Source organism: Mastomys coucha, unplaced genomic scaffold, assembly GCF_008632895.1.
Source record: "Mastomys coucha isolate ucsf_1 unplaced genomic scaffold, UCSF_Mcou_1 pScaffold1, whole genome shotgun sequence".
Lineage (NCBI taxonomy): Eukaryota > Metazoa > Chordata > Mammalia > Rodentia > Muridae > Mastomys > Mastomys coucha.
Window position 1 is genome coordinate 88931960 of NW_022196891.1, and position 14189 is coordinate 88946148.

General features: G+C 46.2%; 1 protein-coding gene across 5 annotated transcripts in view; it reads left to right on the forward strand.

Annotated features, from left to right (window-relative positions):
* The first annotated feature begins 792 nt into the window (after positions 1–792).
* The window catches only part of Lpgat1 (lysophosphatidylglycerol acyltransferase 1), a 73114-nt gene continuing 59717 nt past the window's right edge, over positions 793–14189 (forward strand). Inside the window, exons 1-3 of one of the 5 annotated variants that reach the window (XM_031339139.1) lie at positions 793–1414; positions 1651–1813; positions 2816–3080. In XM_031339139.1, coding sequence (XP_031194999.1) covers positions 1730–1813; positions 2816–3080 — 349 coding nt within the window. In that variant the 5' untranslated portion in view covers positions 793–1414; positions 1651–1729. Of the gene's footprint in view, positions 1415–1559; positions 1814–2254; positions 2369–2815; positions 3081–14189 lie in introns of those variants that run through there. The other 4 variants (XM_031339171.1, XM_031339148.1, XM_031339165.1 and 1 more) reach the window with 4 other exon arrangements.

Sequence of the window (14189 nt, forward strand, 5' to 3'; positions counted from 1 at the left end):
GGCAGCCTAGGCTGTCCCAGGACTCCTCGTACTCCTGCCTTAGCCTCTCTAGTGCTGGAATTATCGATGTGTATCACCACACTGGGCTTTGACATTTTCACAGTAGAGATGGACTCCTTCAAATATGGCAGTTCCCTAGAGACATGTGAAAACTGCCATCCTAGCTGGGCATTGTGGTTCAAACCTGTAATCCCAATATTGGGGAGAATGAGGCAGGAAGATTTTGTTGGGAGGCCAGCCTGAGCTACATTATAAATTACAGATCAGCCTGGACTACACAGAAAGTAAGGCCTGGTTTTAAAAGAAGGAGACATCAACTGCCACTCTATTCACAAGGCTTTACTTACTCGTAGACAGGGCCTTACTCTGTAACTCGCATAGGAACTCAGGCTGTATGGCAGGCTAGCCTGCAGCTCACAACCGACCCTCCTTCCTCAGCTTCTCCGAGGAGCATGAGCTACCACGCCCAATAGGACATACTGGGTTTCTAAGGACTCTTGGTTTTGGTGGTTTGGTTTTGTTTTAGGTATGCTGCCTGTATTCCTTAGGGTGTCCAACCTTTGAACCCGAGTTCAGCTGATGTCCTTGTAGTCACCTGGGCAGGCTAGGAGTCCTCTGGCCACCGTATTCAGTATCCAGCATGTGGCTAACTGGTTTTTCTTCCTTCACTAACCCGGTTCTATTTCTGTGCAGACCACTGGGTCTGGATCCGCCCCCACCCCGCGTGTGTGTGTGTGTGTGTGTGTGTGTGTGTGTGTGTGTGTGTGTGTGTGTGTGTATAGCGGGATTGAAAATGTTTGTCATTCAGGTTCCAAGAATCCTGGCACTTAAAACAATCGATTTAAAACGCTAGACCGTAATGCCTTGGGGAGGTTCAGAAGCAAAGCCCAGAGCGCAAGCGGGTTTCTGAGGAATGAAAAGGAGAAAGCGTGCCAGCCTGGGCAGCCAAAGAGCCTCAACAATGCAGCGAGGCGGCGGCGGCGGCGGCCCTTTTGGCTGAGAGGGGTCCAAGAGGGCCCAAAAGGTCCCCGCGCGCTGGGAGGCCCGGCCTTCTTTCTAGACCTTTCCGAGCAGCGTTCGGCCCCGACTCGGGGCTCGGCGAGGTCCGGGGCCTAGGCCGGGCGGGCCCGGGGCGCCCTGAGCCGCGCACCCGGGGGTCCGTGGGCGGCGGGCCGCGCCGCGCCTTCGTTAGAGGGCGCTCGCTCAGGGGCGCCGCCGCTTCCTCCCGCCAACCCTCCCCGCCCGCCCGCCGGCCGGCCGGGGCGCACGCAGCCGCCAGGCCCTGAGGAGCGAGCCTCCACGCCGGCCGCCCGGGACCTGCAGCCGGGAGGGCCGCGCCGCGCCGCTGCCTCCTTCCGCCGGCCATGCATTCTTCCGGCTCCCGCAGCCCGGGCCCGGCCCCGGCCTGCCCGAGGTAACGCGGGGCGCGGCGGGCGCGGCGGGCCGGGCCGGGCCCGGGAGGCGCTGGGGGCGGGGAAGGGTGCCGTTGGTCGCGTGGCCTGTGGAGGAGGCGGCGGCGGCCCGAGGGCCGAGGGCGCGGTAGGCCCCGGGAGGAGGCGGAGGCGGGGGCGCGGGGCATCGCCCGCCTCCCCGGGACCCGCCCCGGTGACAGGTCCGGGCTCTGAGTCCCCGCCGCGCCTCTGTCCACAGGCAGCCGCGAGGGGACTAGGGCGCCCGCGCGCCCGCTCGCGCCGCGCCTCGGGCCGCCTGGGCCGCCGCAGCCGCGTCCATGACCGCGACCCCCGGGCCTGGGACTCCCGCCGCCGCCGCCGGCCCTCGGCCCTGTCGCCGCTCGCCGCTCGCGCCCACTGAGGTGAGCTCGCCGAGGAGACTCTGCTGAGGGGGAGGAGGCTGAGGAGGAACATGCTGAGGGGAGCCCTCTGTGGAGAGCCCGCTGAGGGGGAGCAGGCTGAGGAGACCTGGCTGAGGGGGAGCAGGCTGAGGGGGAGCCCGCTGAGGAGACATGGCTGAGGGGGAGCAGGCTGAGGAGACCTGGCCGAGGAGAGCCCTCTGTGGAGAGGGGGAGCAGGCTGAGGAGGAACAGGCTGAGGGGAACAGGCTGAGGAGAGCCTTCTGTGGAGAGCCCGCTGAGGAGACATGGCTGAGGGGGAGCAGGCTGAGGAGACCCCGAGGCCGCCCCGCTGCTCACCTGAAGAAACCGCTGCCCGAGCCTCCTCAGCCGGGCGTCGCGGGCTCCGCATCCCTCGCCCCTCCGCTTCACCTTCTGGTCCTGCTCCCCTCCCCCTCCCCGCCGGCTTCCTCTCCTCTTCCTCCTCCTTCCTGGGCCCCTCTCCTTTCCTTCCCCCTCAGAGGCGAGGGGAAAGCCTGAGCAGCCCGCTGTTGCGGACGAGCCCTTGGGGGAACCCCGGTAAAGGCATGGCGGGGCGTTCAGGACCGGCGTGGCGGGATCTCCGGCCGGCGGGTCCGGGTCCGGGTCCGGGGCAGCGTGCGGTGCGGAGACGGAGGGTCTGGCGGAAGCGAGGCGGCCGCAGTGGGTCGCGGTGCGGGGCCGCCGCCGGCTAGCGGGACGGACGGTCTAGCGCTGGCTAAATCTTTTCGGCCGTGGCCCGCGCCCCGCCGAACGGCTCTCTTGACCTTGTGCGGCTCCTCCCTCCTCTCCGTCCCCCTCTGGAATTTGCCCTCGAGATCGCCGGCCGGGCGGGCGAGCGAGCGGGCGGGCGAGCGGGCGAGCCGAGCGAGCGCCGCACCGGGAGAGCTTAGACCCTCGCGTTTTCTTGTATTTTTGTGCTGGAGATTTCTGTGCTGCTGACTGCACCCAGTTTCCTTTTGAAATGATCTTTCCTTTCATCCCCAGAAAGACAGGACCGACGCCAATGTGAGAATGGCTGTGACCGTGGAAGAAGCTCCGTGGCTGGGCTGGATCGTAGCGAAAGCCCTGATGAGATTTGCCTTCATGGTCGCCAACAACCTGGTTGCTATTCCATCCTACATCTGCTATATAATTATACTGCAGCCACTCCGGGTGCTGGACAGTAAGCGCTTCTGGTACATCGAAGGACTCATGTACAAATGGCTTTTAGGAATGGTGGCTTCGTGGGGATGGTATGCGGGATACACAGGTAAGAGCCAGAGCACTGGAAGGCACACGAACCAATTTGCAATGCTATGCATAAGTCAGGAGCCATGATTGAATCTATTTTATGCTTTTGGTTGAGAAAGGCCTTGGCTATTGGGAAAAAATAGTCTTGTTGGATTTCTCATCAAAACCTCAGCCAGGAAGCCTAATGTTTTCAGAAGTATAATTTTATAATTAAATATTGTTGACAGATTCCTTAAATAGTGCATTTTAATGTGATTGACATTGACTTATTAAAGTTGGTCCTTAAAAGGTATCGTAGAGGAGTAGGGGTGCATTATATAGTACTTGAGGGCTTACCAAGTGAAGATGTAAGATACTTTGTCCATAAGCTTTGGACGTTTAGAAAAGCCACGGAGCCTATTTCTGCTCAGACAGTTTAATAGGTTTTTTTTGTGTAATGTAATACTGCACTGTGTAATGTTTTAAGCTAAGTTCTCCCCATTTCTGTTCTTTTTCCTTTTGTTTTCTAGAATTTATATTTTATCTCAGATCTAGTATTAAAATTTTTTAAACATGTTATGCTAATTTCCCCTGAGTATCTGTAAGTGGATTTCTCCTTTTGCTTTAAACTTTATTTTGGGGGAGAAGGAGTAATACTGTGCTGCAGTGGACTTTAATGACACTAAAGGAGACGTGCTGTGCATTTTCTACACATACGATTCACATGTTTTGAGAAGTTCCATTTCTGCCCAAATGCTGTATCCTTTATTTCCTTTCATTGATAATTTCTTTAGGATTACAATGATGCAGGAAGGATGAGGCTTCTAGCACTTGTGAGATGTGGAAACTTTTACTATGGAGGCAAAGCTGGTGGGCAGATTCCTCAGCAGCCGTGCTGCAGGTCATAGCTAGCAAGAGTGGAGGATAGTTTTTAAGGATCAGACAGCAAAAAACGGTTCTCCATTTTTAGATTCTGTCTCCCTCTTGCCTGCACTGCCTGCATCTGCAGATTTTATCCATACACCAGACAAGGAGTGACAGCACAGGGCTGGCAGCCTCCCGAGGTGGGAGAGGATGTCTCTGTGGCCCCAGATGTAGGGTTTTTTCTTCCCTTGTTGCCGTCTGGTACTCTGTAAGCCCCTGGCATGGTACCTGCATTGCTTCTTGGAAATGAGCTGTTGAGATGCCAGTGCCTTTTTGGATCCTATGGGTTAGCTCTTTGTCCTTTTCAGTGCCTGGTAGCAATAGTAATGATAGAGAGAAAATGACATTCCTGCCTGTCATGCTGAATCTCATCTTAATTGCCTTGCTTGCTTGATGTCATTGGCTTTCCCAAGTATTCTATGTAACAGCTGGTAGCTCAGTATACTTATGTTTGCTTGTTTAAAACGACCGTATAGGCTTTCAAAAGCAGCTTGTATTTGAAATAACTGAAACATCTATATGTATATGTGGTACATACTTATACGTGCCAACCTGATAAAGTAAGTGAGTGACCTTGAGAGTAGAGAGGCAAGTGCTGCTGCCCGAGGCTGTCACCTGTGGCTAGGCTCCCTGCAATTGTCCTTTTCATAGTTTTCTTTTGGGGGGGGGGTGGGGGGGTGTTTTGCTTTTCTTGAGACAGGATTTTGTTTCTATATCCTCGACCATGACCATCCCCAAACAGGTCACCCATGCTGGCATTAAACTCAGCTGCAGCTTCCCAAGTGTGTTTTTAAGCAAAGCTTCTTGGGGCGTCTTCTTCCTCACCAGCTACATATCTTTGAGGTTCTTTTGCCTCCAGCTCAGTGTCATGGGGTGACCTCAGTGCTTTAGTCTCTTCTTCACTCGACTGCATGGTGACAATTTGGTCAGTTTTTCATCAGATTTTAGTTTCTAGTGAGCAGAACACTTGCTTTTGGAGAGTCTGGGCACAGCCTGATCATAACAGAACAGTTAAGAAGTCAAACAAAGTAGGAATTAGTCGGAAGCCTGAGCGAGGTTTAAAGACGATAACCTACATAGCCATTAATGAGCTCCTCTCTTTGCATTATGTATCTCGTTTCTTCTCTTCAAGAGACAGTAGGCATTTTGTTTTTCTTTCACAGATGAAAAATTGAACAATGTCAAAGGGATTGTCAGGTTTCCTTAGTAGCTTGGTGTTAAAACACTTGCCTAATATCCACAAATTTCTGGCTCCAAAAACTAACAAATAGGGTTCCTTGTTAGTGTACAGGAAGATTTATTGAAATTCTATAGAGGCAAACATAGAAATGAATCCTTCACACACACACACACACACACACACACACACACACACACACACACACGATTCTTGCCCCTAAGCCCATGACCCTATCTTTGTTTGCTTAGACCCTCTTGGTAGTATGCCTGCTCAACGACTCCTGCCATTGCTGCATTGTTTGCTCTCTTGACTGTTATAATCATATTAGCAAGTCTAGTATGTTCATATTTTAGAATAAAAATTGCCAAACTTGTATTGAAAATCCACTTAAAAGGACATTTATATCAGAAAACTGAAAACTGGCTTTGAATGAGAGATTTCAAACTGGTATTTTAGTGTAAGACAAGACAAGTTTGCTCAGCTGAGGATCTATGCTGATGATCTAACCTACCTTGCCCTAGATGGTAGCAACTAGCTGGATGTGAATTTCAGTATGAAACTGAAATTCAGTTTGCTTCTGCCTACAACACTTTAGCTGTTGGTACTGCCTGGCTTGGGGGCTGCTGAACTGTAAGGCCCAGATACAGATCAGCCTATCATAGAAGATTCTGCTGGACAGAGACAATAAATAATGCTTATGGCTGTTTTCCTTTTCTTAGAAAAATTGCATTTTATTTCTTATCAGGAAAACATCTTTTTTTTTTTTTTAATGTAATGGATTTCTGGGCTAGAGATAAAACTTAGTAGAATACTTGCAGTATACATAAATAAATCAATAGGTTCCTTTGGGATGTACAGGGAGATTTATTAAATTTCTGTAAGGAGGCCTGCAAAAGGAGTCCTTGAGATGCAGCTGGGATTCCTGGATGAGGACAAAGAGACCCATAAGCCCAAGGCCCTTTTTTGTTATTGCTGATTGTTTTTTTGAAAGAGGGTCTTACTATGCTTATACATAGCCCTGGAACTTCTGGAGTTTCTACTTACAATGAATACCTTTAAAATCTTTAATGCACTCAGACCAAAATGTGTTTGAATGACAATCACTTTACCAAAATAAGGGAATGAAAGCCAGATTGGCCTTGAACTCATGATGATCCTCCAGCTTCAACCTCTTATATTCTGGATTGCAAGCATGAGCTACCATGCCCAGCTTCCCAGAATTTTTTATTCAGTTTGTCTTCTAGGAGTTGGAGAACTACATGTAGTCAGAAGATAGAAAGGATGACTTTCTGGTCCTTCTGCCTGTTTCTGACTTTGTCTTGTCAGATGAACACATTTCTTGAAAGGACTCTGAAGACAGTGGGGTTCGGGCAGACTCACTTGATACTAGAGAGAGGTGAGCATTGCTGCTACTGGCTCTTCAGTGGTGAATAACTGCATTCTAGGGACACGTTATACTGCTTTGCCCCATACTGTGAAGACGGTCTGAAGAGGATGCTAGTTTAGCCAGGGGTCTACTTCCGCATGCATTACTGAGATCTGAGATAAATTAGCCTATCTCTCTTCCAATTTAAGTGAAGACTGGCACATTTCAGAGAGAGATTATACTTAAAACCAAATGTACTCATTTAAAGTATTTTGTTTTGACTTTCGCTTATTTTAGTAAAGTCCTTATTAACCAAACATATTTAATTAAAGTCTCAGTGCACTAAGCAGTTTAAAGACATTCACTGTAAGTGGAAGCTCCAGAAGTTCTGTAGAGGACTAAGAGCCTTTGGGCCACACCTGGCTAGCAGGGGTCGGGGGCTTACTGCTAAGCTGGCTTTGTGTAGCAAATGCTGCCTTCCTTAGATTGTATACCTACCTTTGCTGGCTTTAGGGAACACTGACACAGAGTAGGTTTAGTGTCCTCCTGATCTCAGGCTTTGGTAGCGCTCTCTCTCTCTCTCTCTTTCTATATATATATATATATGTATGTATGTATGTATGTATATATGTATGTATGTATGTATATATATATATATTCATCTTTGTAGGCTATTTGACTATTTGGTTTATTCATCTTTGTGGGTTGACTCTTTGGTAGTGTGCTAAGCAGAGCTGCAGAATGTGAGGTTTTTTTGTTGCTGTTACTTTTACTTTATTTTTTACTGTGAGTAAAAAAGCATCTGAGGAGCATTATTCTGGAAAGAAGTACACTGCAGCTTGTCTCAAGTCAGTGATAATGATCCATCACTGGTGGGTAAGATGCTTGCCTCCGTCTTACCCACAGGCTCCCTATAATCCTAGCGCCTGATCCATTGTCTGATCTTCATAAGGTGTTTGGTAAGTGGGTTTCTATGTATGTTTGAGGTAGGGTCTCATGTTCCAGGCTAGCCTAATTCACTGTGTAGGTGAGGATGCCTCTACCTTCCAGCTGCTGAGACTATAGATTCATGTCACTCCATAGGGGCTGAGGTGGTTATGTTGGGTTTTTTTGGTCTGGTTTTCTCAGGAGATAAAAACTAGGGCCACATGTGTAGTACTTGAAGTCCTCAACCCTTGAGTTACATCTCCAGATCAGCAGCCTTTTTCTTGAGTAACCTCTTTTTTTTTTTTTTTAAAGGAAAAAAAAACTCTTTCACTGAATGCCTTCCTGATATCAAGGTTATAAAATATAAACCCTGAAGCTGGGCAGTAGTGACTCACGCCTTTAATCCCAGCACTTGGGAGGCAGAGGCAGGCAGATTTCTGAGTTCGAGGCCAGCCTGGTCTACAGAGTGAGTTCCAGGACAGCCAGGACTACACAGAGAAACCCTGTCTCGGGAAAAAAAAAAAATGAACCCTGAACCAGATCATATGAAATAAGTATTTGTCCATTTAATATGCTTGTTTGTTTTTAAACAGTGTTTTGCAATGTAGCTTTGGCTGGCCAAGAACTCGCTGTGTAGATCTGTTTGTCTCTGCTTCCAAAGTATTTGGAAATAAAGGTGTGCACCACTATGCCCAGCCCTAACTTAATGAGGAGGAGCAGGTGCCCTGGAAGTATTGAGACGCACAAGAAATAATTGACTTTAGGAACTCTCAACAGTACTGGCAGAGAGAGAGTACCAAAGAGAATCATACCCTGAATGATGAGAGAGTACCAAAGAGTCATACCCTGAATGATGAGAGAGTACCAAAGAGTCATACCCTGAATGATGAGAGAGTACCAAAGAGTCATACCCTGAATGATGAGAGAGTACCAAAGAGAATCATACCCTGAATGATGAGAGAGTACCAAAGAGAATCATACACTGAATGATGAGAGAGTACCAAAGAGAGTCATACCCTGAATGATGAGAGAGTACCAAAGAGAGTCATACCCTGAATGATGAGAGAGTACCAAAGAGAATCATACCCTGAATGATGCGAAGGAGATGCCCTCCTGCCTGCAGAATGGCCACAGTAGGAGTGAGGGTGAGAGGGGGCTCACAGGTTCATGGTGCTAAGGAAGGAAGCTTTAGTTTCTTGCTCTGGGGGCTTACCACTGCCCCACAGGAAAGTGCTTTCTGCAGGATCTTTCCCCTAACTCTGTCATCAGCACTTAAACAGTAGATTTAAAATACGTGAATAACTTGAAGTTTGTATCTTTGTGGCAACAGTACTAGTCAACACTTACGGAAACAAAAGCTCAGTGGGTCTGAGCACTTCCGTCAGCCGCCGAGTTAGCCGGTTCACTTTGCTTCCCTATTTGCTCATGTCCCACTTTGAGCAGTTTGTGAGTCTGGTACTGTTATGATCTCCTCTCCTTTTGTAATTGATGTGGAAATAGAAACGGGGTTTACAGTTACTTCCCCTTAAACATTAACCGAATTGATGTTTTCCACAGTTTATTTTTGTATTCAAAGAGCTAGTATTGATCTCTAGATCATGTTCCTAGAGTGTTTCTTAGTTTTACCTTCCTCTTTGCCATTTGTTTCAGAAGTGTAAGCTCTCTGAAATAATTCTATCATCTGAAAGCAATATCACAACTGGATTTCTATAAGTTAAAATATTGCTATGTTGATTTGTAATATATTGAAAATTTACAAAATCACACTTCCTTTCTGTTTTATATTTTCATATATATATATAGAATTTAGGTCTTTTACTGTGTTGCTTATTTTTTTCCCCAGATATTTAGGAAGCTTTGTATTTTTGTCTCACTTCTTTATATCATATTCTTAGTGCTCTACTTAATAACCCTGATGGAAAAAAGGGTTTAATCCTTTTTACCTATTTCCCATCTCCATCGCTTGATTTTAGTCATTTTTTGTGAATTTTTTAAATGAGATAGTCTTACTATGTAGCTCAGGCTGTCCCGAAACTCGCTATATCTATCTGTCTGTCTGTCTGTCTGTCTGTCTGTCTGTCTTCTAGATATCAGACTACTGTCAAACTCACAGAGATCCGCCTGCCTCTACCTTGCAGTGCTCGGATTAAAGTCATGCCCCACTATGGCTGGCTGATTTTGTTCATTGTTATGCACAGTTGTATACAAATTTGCATTATGTGTGCCTATATTTGCTACTTTGATTTGTGAGCTATAAGGCTTATCCATTGGCTCTCAGCTGTTACATTTAGATATCCTCTTGGGTTTTTTTCCTCAAAATTTGTTATTTGCTTTTAGATATTGTATGTAAGTACACTGTTGCTGTCTTTAGACACACCAGAAGAGGGCGTCAGATCTCATTATGGGTGGTTGTGAACCACCATGTGGTTGCTGGGATTTGAACTCGGGACCTCTGGAAGAGCAGTCAGTGCTCTTAACCACTGAGCCATTGTAACAGCCCCCCCCCCTTTTTTTTTTTTTTTGGTTTTCAGAGATAGGTTTTCTCTGTATAGCTGGCTGTCCTGGAACTCACTCTGTAGACCAGGCTGGCCTTGAACTCAGAAATCTGCCCGCCTCTGCCTCCCAAGTGCTGGGACTAAAGGCGTGTGCCACCACTGCCCTGCTCGGGAATCTACATTTGCTTTTAGATAGTGTTATGGCCTGCCGTTTGTTCTATTTTATCTGTTTTTTGTTTTAATTCTTTACTTAAATTTATGTGATGGTCACCCATCTGGTGGGAGTTTTCTTGTAGCATTTCCAGAACTTTGTGTTGCTTCACCTGTAAAGCACAGCTCACCAGGTTATAAAACCCCTGAGTCACACTTTGCTGAAGCAGCTTACAGTATTGTATAAATGCCTTCTGCCATTTAATAGTCCTGCAGAGATGTTAGATACTTGAAATTTTCTCACTGTTAGTGATTGATCTTTTTGGATATGTGTCCAGTGGATTCTCTCTTTATTTTAATATGAGGTAACTTTACTAGTATATATTGCTGTAGTAATTGAACTCATTTTTTTTCTATGTGATCTTTATAGATTTAAATATTTTTGTTGTTGTTGTTGTTGAAATAGGTTCTTGTAGACAAACTGTTATTGCACTGTGTAAAGATTATCACATGTAATTCAATGCTGTGTAATTCAAATGCTGATTTCTCTGTCCCTATATCTTGTTGCAGTCTGAACATGGCATTATAATGCTTATTCTAAAAATCTTCCCTCTCAATGTTGTGTCAATACTGCTCCCCATTTATTCTCTGATTTGTCAATAGAAGCTGGTCGGCCAAAGGCTGAGCAGAAGAGAGAATAGGGTTGGACTTCTGATGGTAGCCAAGAGAGAGGGGTGGGGAGAGGAAGGGGCAGGGAAAGAGAGGGACATACCTGGAGCAGAGAGAGCCAGAGCCACACTAAAATGCAGGTATCTCAGGGATTTTGGCTGGAAGTTAGCCAGATTAGATGGTTAAAATAATTAATAATAATTAATAGCTGCTCAGATATTGTACTGTAAAGCTCGATCAAATAAATCTTATAGTCTCTGTCTCATTTATTTGGGGACTAGCTGGAATAAAGGAAAAGCAATCTCTTACTAAAATTGCTCTAATACATAAGGTCTCACTGCGTAGACCAGGCTAGCCTTAAGATCTGTCTACCTCTGCCTCCCGAGTCATGCACTACGGTGTCCGGCTGGATTCAAATATTTTATTTCAAATTTATATCTTTTAATGTTTATTACAGTTCATTGTTTTTGTTTTTCTGCAAGTTCTCTTTGTATTTCTTCTATATTATTTTCTATTTAATTATCTTTAAATTTTTAATTGTAATTTGTGTGTGCATACATGTGTGTATACTATAGTGTGTATTTGGAGGTCAGAAAACAGCCTGAAGGAATTGGTTCCCTCCCTTTACCACCTGGGGTCTGGGGGTTGAGCTCAGGTGGTCAGTCTTGGTAGGAAGTGCCTTTACCCGTTGTGCTGTCTCTCAGTCCTTTTCCTCTAATTCTGTTATTGGTTTTATTTGAGACAGTCATCTGTAGCTCAGGCTGATTTTGAACTCTGTGGAGCTGAGAATAACCTTGAACTCCTGAACCTCTCGAGTGCTGAGACAGAGGCGCGTCACACATCACAGTCAGCTTTGCCCTTTGATTTTGACACATGTTCATTCGATTATTTCTATCTTTAATGTCTGGTGTGGTTTTGTTTTTGTTGTTGTTGTGTTTTGTTTTTTGCAGTACCTTTTCTTTGTGCTCCTTTATATTTCTTCCTTACTCCTGATTTAAAGGCTTTCCGTGTCTCCCTTGAATTCTGCCAGCTCACACTTCCCGTATTTCTTTAATCTGGACATTCTCCTTTGAGTCTTGGTTTTTGTTTTGTTAGTTTTTTGTCTTTTTATTCATAGGGGTAGTACTTTCATTGATTCCTGCAAATTCATGCAAACGTATTTACTTACAGTTTTACTTTCTCCATCATAATTCTCCTGATGACTGTTCTAGGTTACTCCCGTTTGTTGCTTAGTCCTGTGCCACGTCCTTTTTTTTATTCCTTATAATGTAATTGGTTGGATTTTCTGCAGTTGCTACTAGAGAAGGCTTGGATGAGGCCATGTAGAGTTCTAGATTTTGTCCTTATGTTGCATGTACAGCACCTGGATGTGTTTGTCTATATTGCCATAAGGCGTGTTTCTTCCTTAGTCAGATTGAATCTGGGAGGCATTTTATGGCCAAATCTGGACTTCACACTCCTTCCCTTGCAGCTGTGGCTGGACTGACATATCCCCTGCAGAAGAGAGTCAACTCCCTTCCTCAGGAAGTACATTACCAATATTGGTTGATTGTCTGTCTGTCTGTCTGTCTGTCTCTGTGTACATACAGTTTATTTTTATTTTATACTCACTGATGTTTTGCCTGCATGTACTGCCTGTGCGAAGGTGTCAGAAACCCTAGAAGTAGAGTCACAGACAGGTATGAGGCACCATGAGGATGCTGGGAATTGGACTCCGGTCCTCTAAAAAAGCATCTAGTGCCTTTAGCTGCTGAACCATCTCTCCAGCTCTTCAGCTCTCCCTTGCCATGAGGTATGATAGTATCTCTGTTCTTCATCCCAACATGGATATTATCAGCCTTGCTACTTCTTAGCCTTGCTCTAAGGTGCTTTGTAAGTTGTGTATTTTTGTAGTTTTTTTCCCTTGATTTACTAGAAAAAAAGGAGTTTTGTGGCCCCCACTTATCATTGCTTTGTGTGCTTCCTAGAGAGAGTTATACCAGAAAGTCTAACACAAAGATCCTTGTTCACCTGTGTGATAAAACTCAAATAGCCCAGCTGTACTTGTACTGTAGTTGGTTGTTATAAAATGATGACCAGTTTTATCATCAAGTTAATTGTCTTCAAAGTCTGCCTGAAAGCAAGAAGTAGCCTCCAAAGTAAGTGTGTGTGTGTGTGTGTGTGTGTGTGTGTGTGTGTACATGTGCGTGTGGGTGTGCATGTGTGTATGTGTGCATGTGTGTATGTGTGTGTGCATGTGTGTGTGTATGTGTGTGCATGTATGTATGTGTATGCATGTGTGCATGCTTGTATGTATGTGTGTCCAAATGTGCCTGTGTGTACTGGCTGGTTTTGTGTGTCAACTTGACACAGGCTGGAGTTATCACAGAGAAGGGAGCTTCAGTTGGGGAAGGGCCTCCATGAGATCCAGCTGTGGGGCATTTTCTCAATTAGTGATCAAGGGGGAGGGCCCCTTGTGGGTGGTGCCATCCCTGGGCTGGAGGTCTTGGGTTCTATAAGAGAGAAGGCTGAGCAAGCCAGGAAAGCAAACCAGTAAGGAACATCCCTCCATGGCCTCTGCATCAGCTCCTGCTTCCTGATCTGCTTGAGTTCCAGTCCTGACTTCCTCTGGTGATGAACAGCCATGTGGAAGTAAGCTAAACCCTTTCCTCCCCAACTTGCTTCTTGGTCATGATGTTTGTGCAGGAATAGAAACCCTGACTAAGACAAATTGGTACCAGCATAGTGGGGTATTACTGTGACAACCTGACCATGTTTTGGGGAGGACTGTGGAAGGACTTTGGAACTTTGAGCTAGAAGAGCCATTGGTTGTTAAGAGCTCTATGGGATGTTGTGTAGGAGCTTGGAAGATCATGTTGAGAACGGTGCAGAAGATGGGGAGGCCTGGCTTGTGAAATTTCAGAGGGAAGATTAAAGACTCTTATCAGGGCCATGTTGTTTTGATTGTGAAGATTCTGTGGTTCTGGTTAGCTGAGGCTGAAGTATCAGCTGTGATTAACAAGATACCAGAACTACTAGAGCAAAAACTTTGCATTACTGGGACTATTAGTGCTGGTTAGCTGGAGCTAAGAAATTAGCAGTGATTAAGAAGAGACCAGCATCTCTGAAGTGACATCTTCTGGGAAGTGTTTACTGAGAGCACAAAGAGGCTGTGTTCCAGAGATAGCCAAGGTTGTACCTTGTTCTGCAGCAGGACTTGGTAATGTGTTAGAGTCACCCAGGTGTACTGGTTTTGACAGCACGAAGGGGTCATAAAGAGCAGCTGAGACTCGGCACAGTGAGAAGCCATGGGAGGCTATAAGTGAAGGTGCAGCCTCAGTTTGCAATTGATGGTCCAGGACTGAAGGTGTCAAGCAAAGGAGTTGAGGCTTGGCACCGTGAAGACAGTGTATGAGAGGCTATTGGTGAAGCCTAGTTACAGCAGTGTTTTGGGAATGC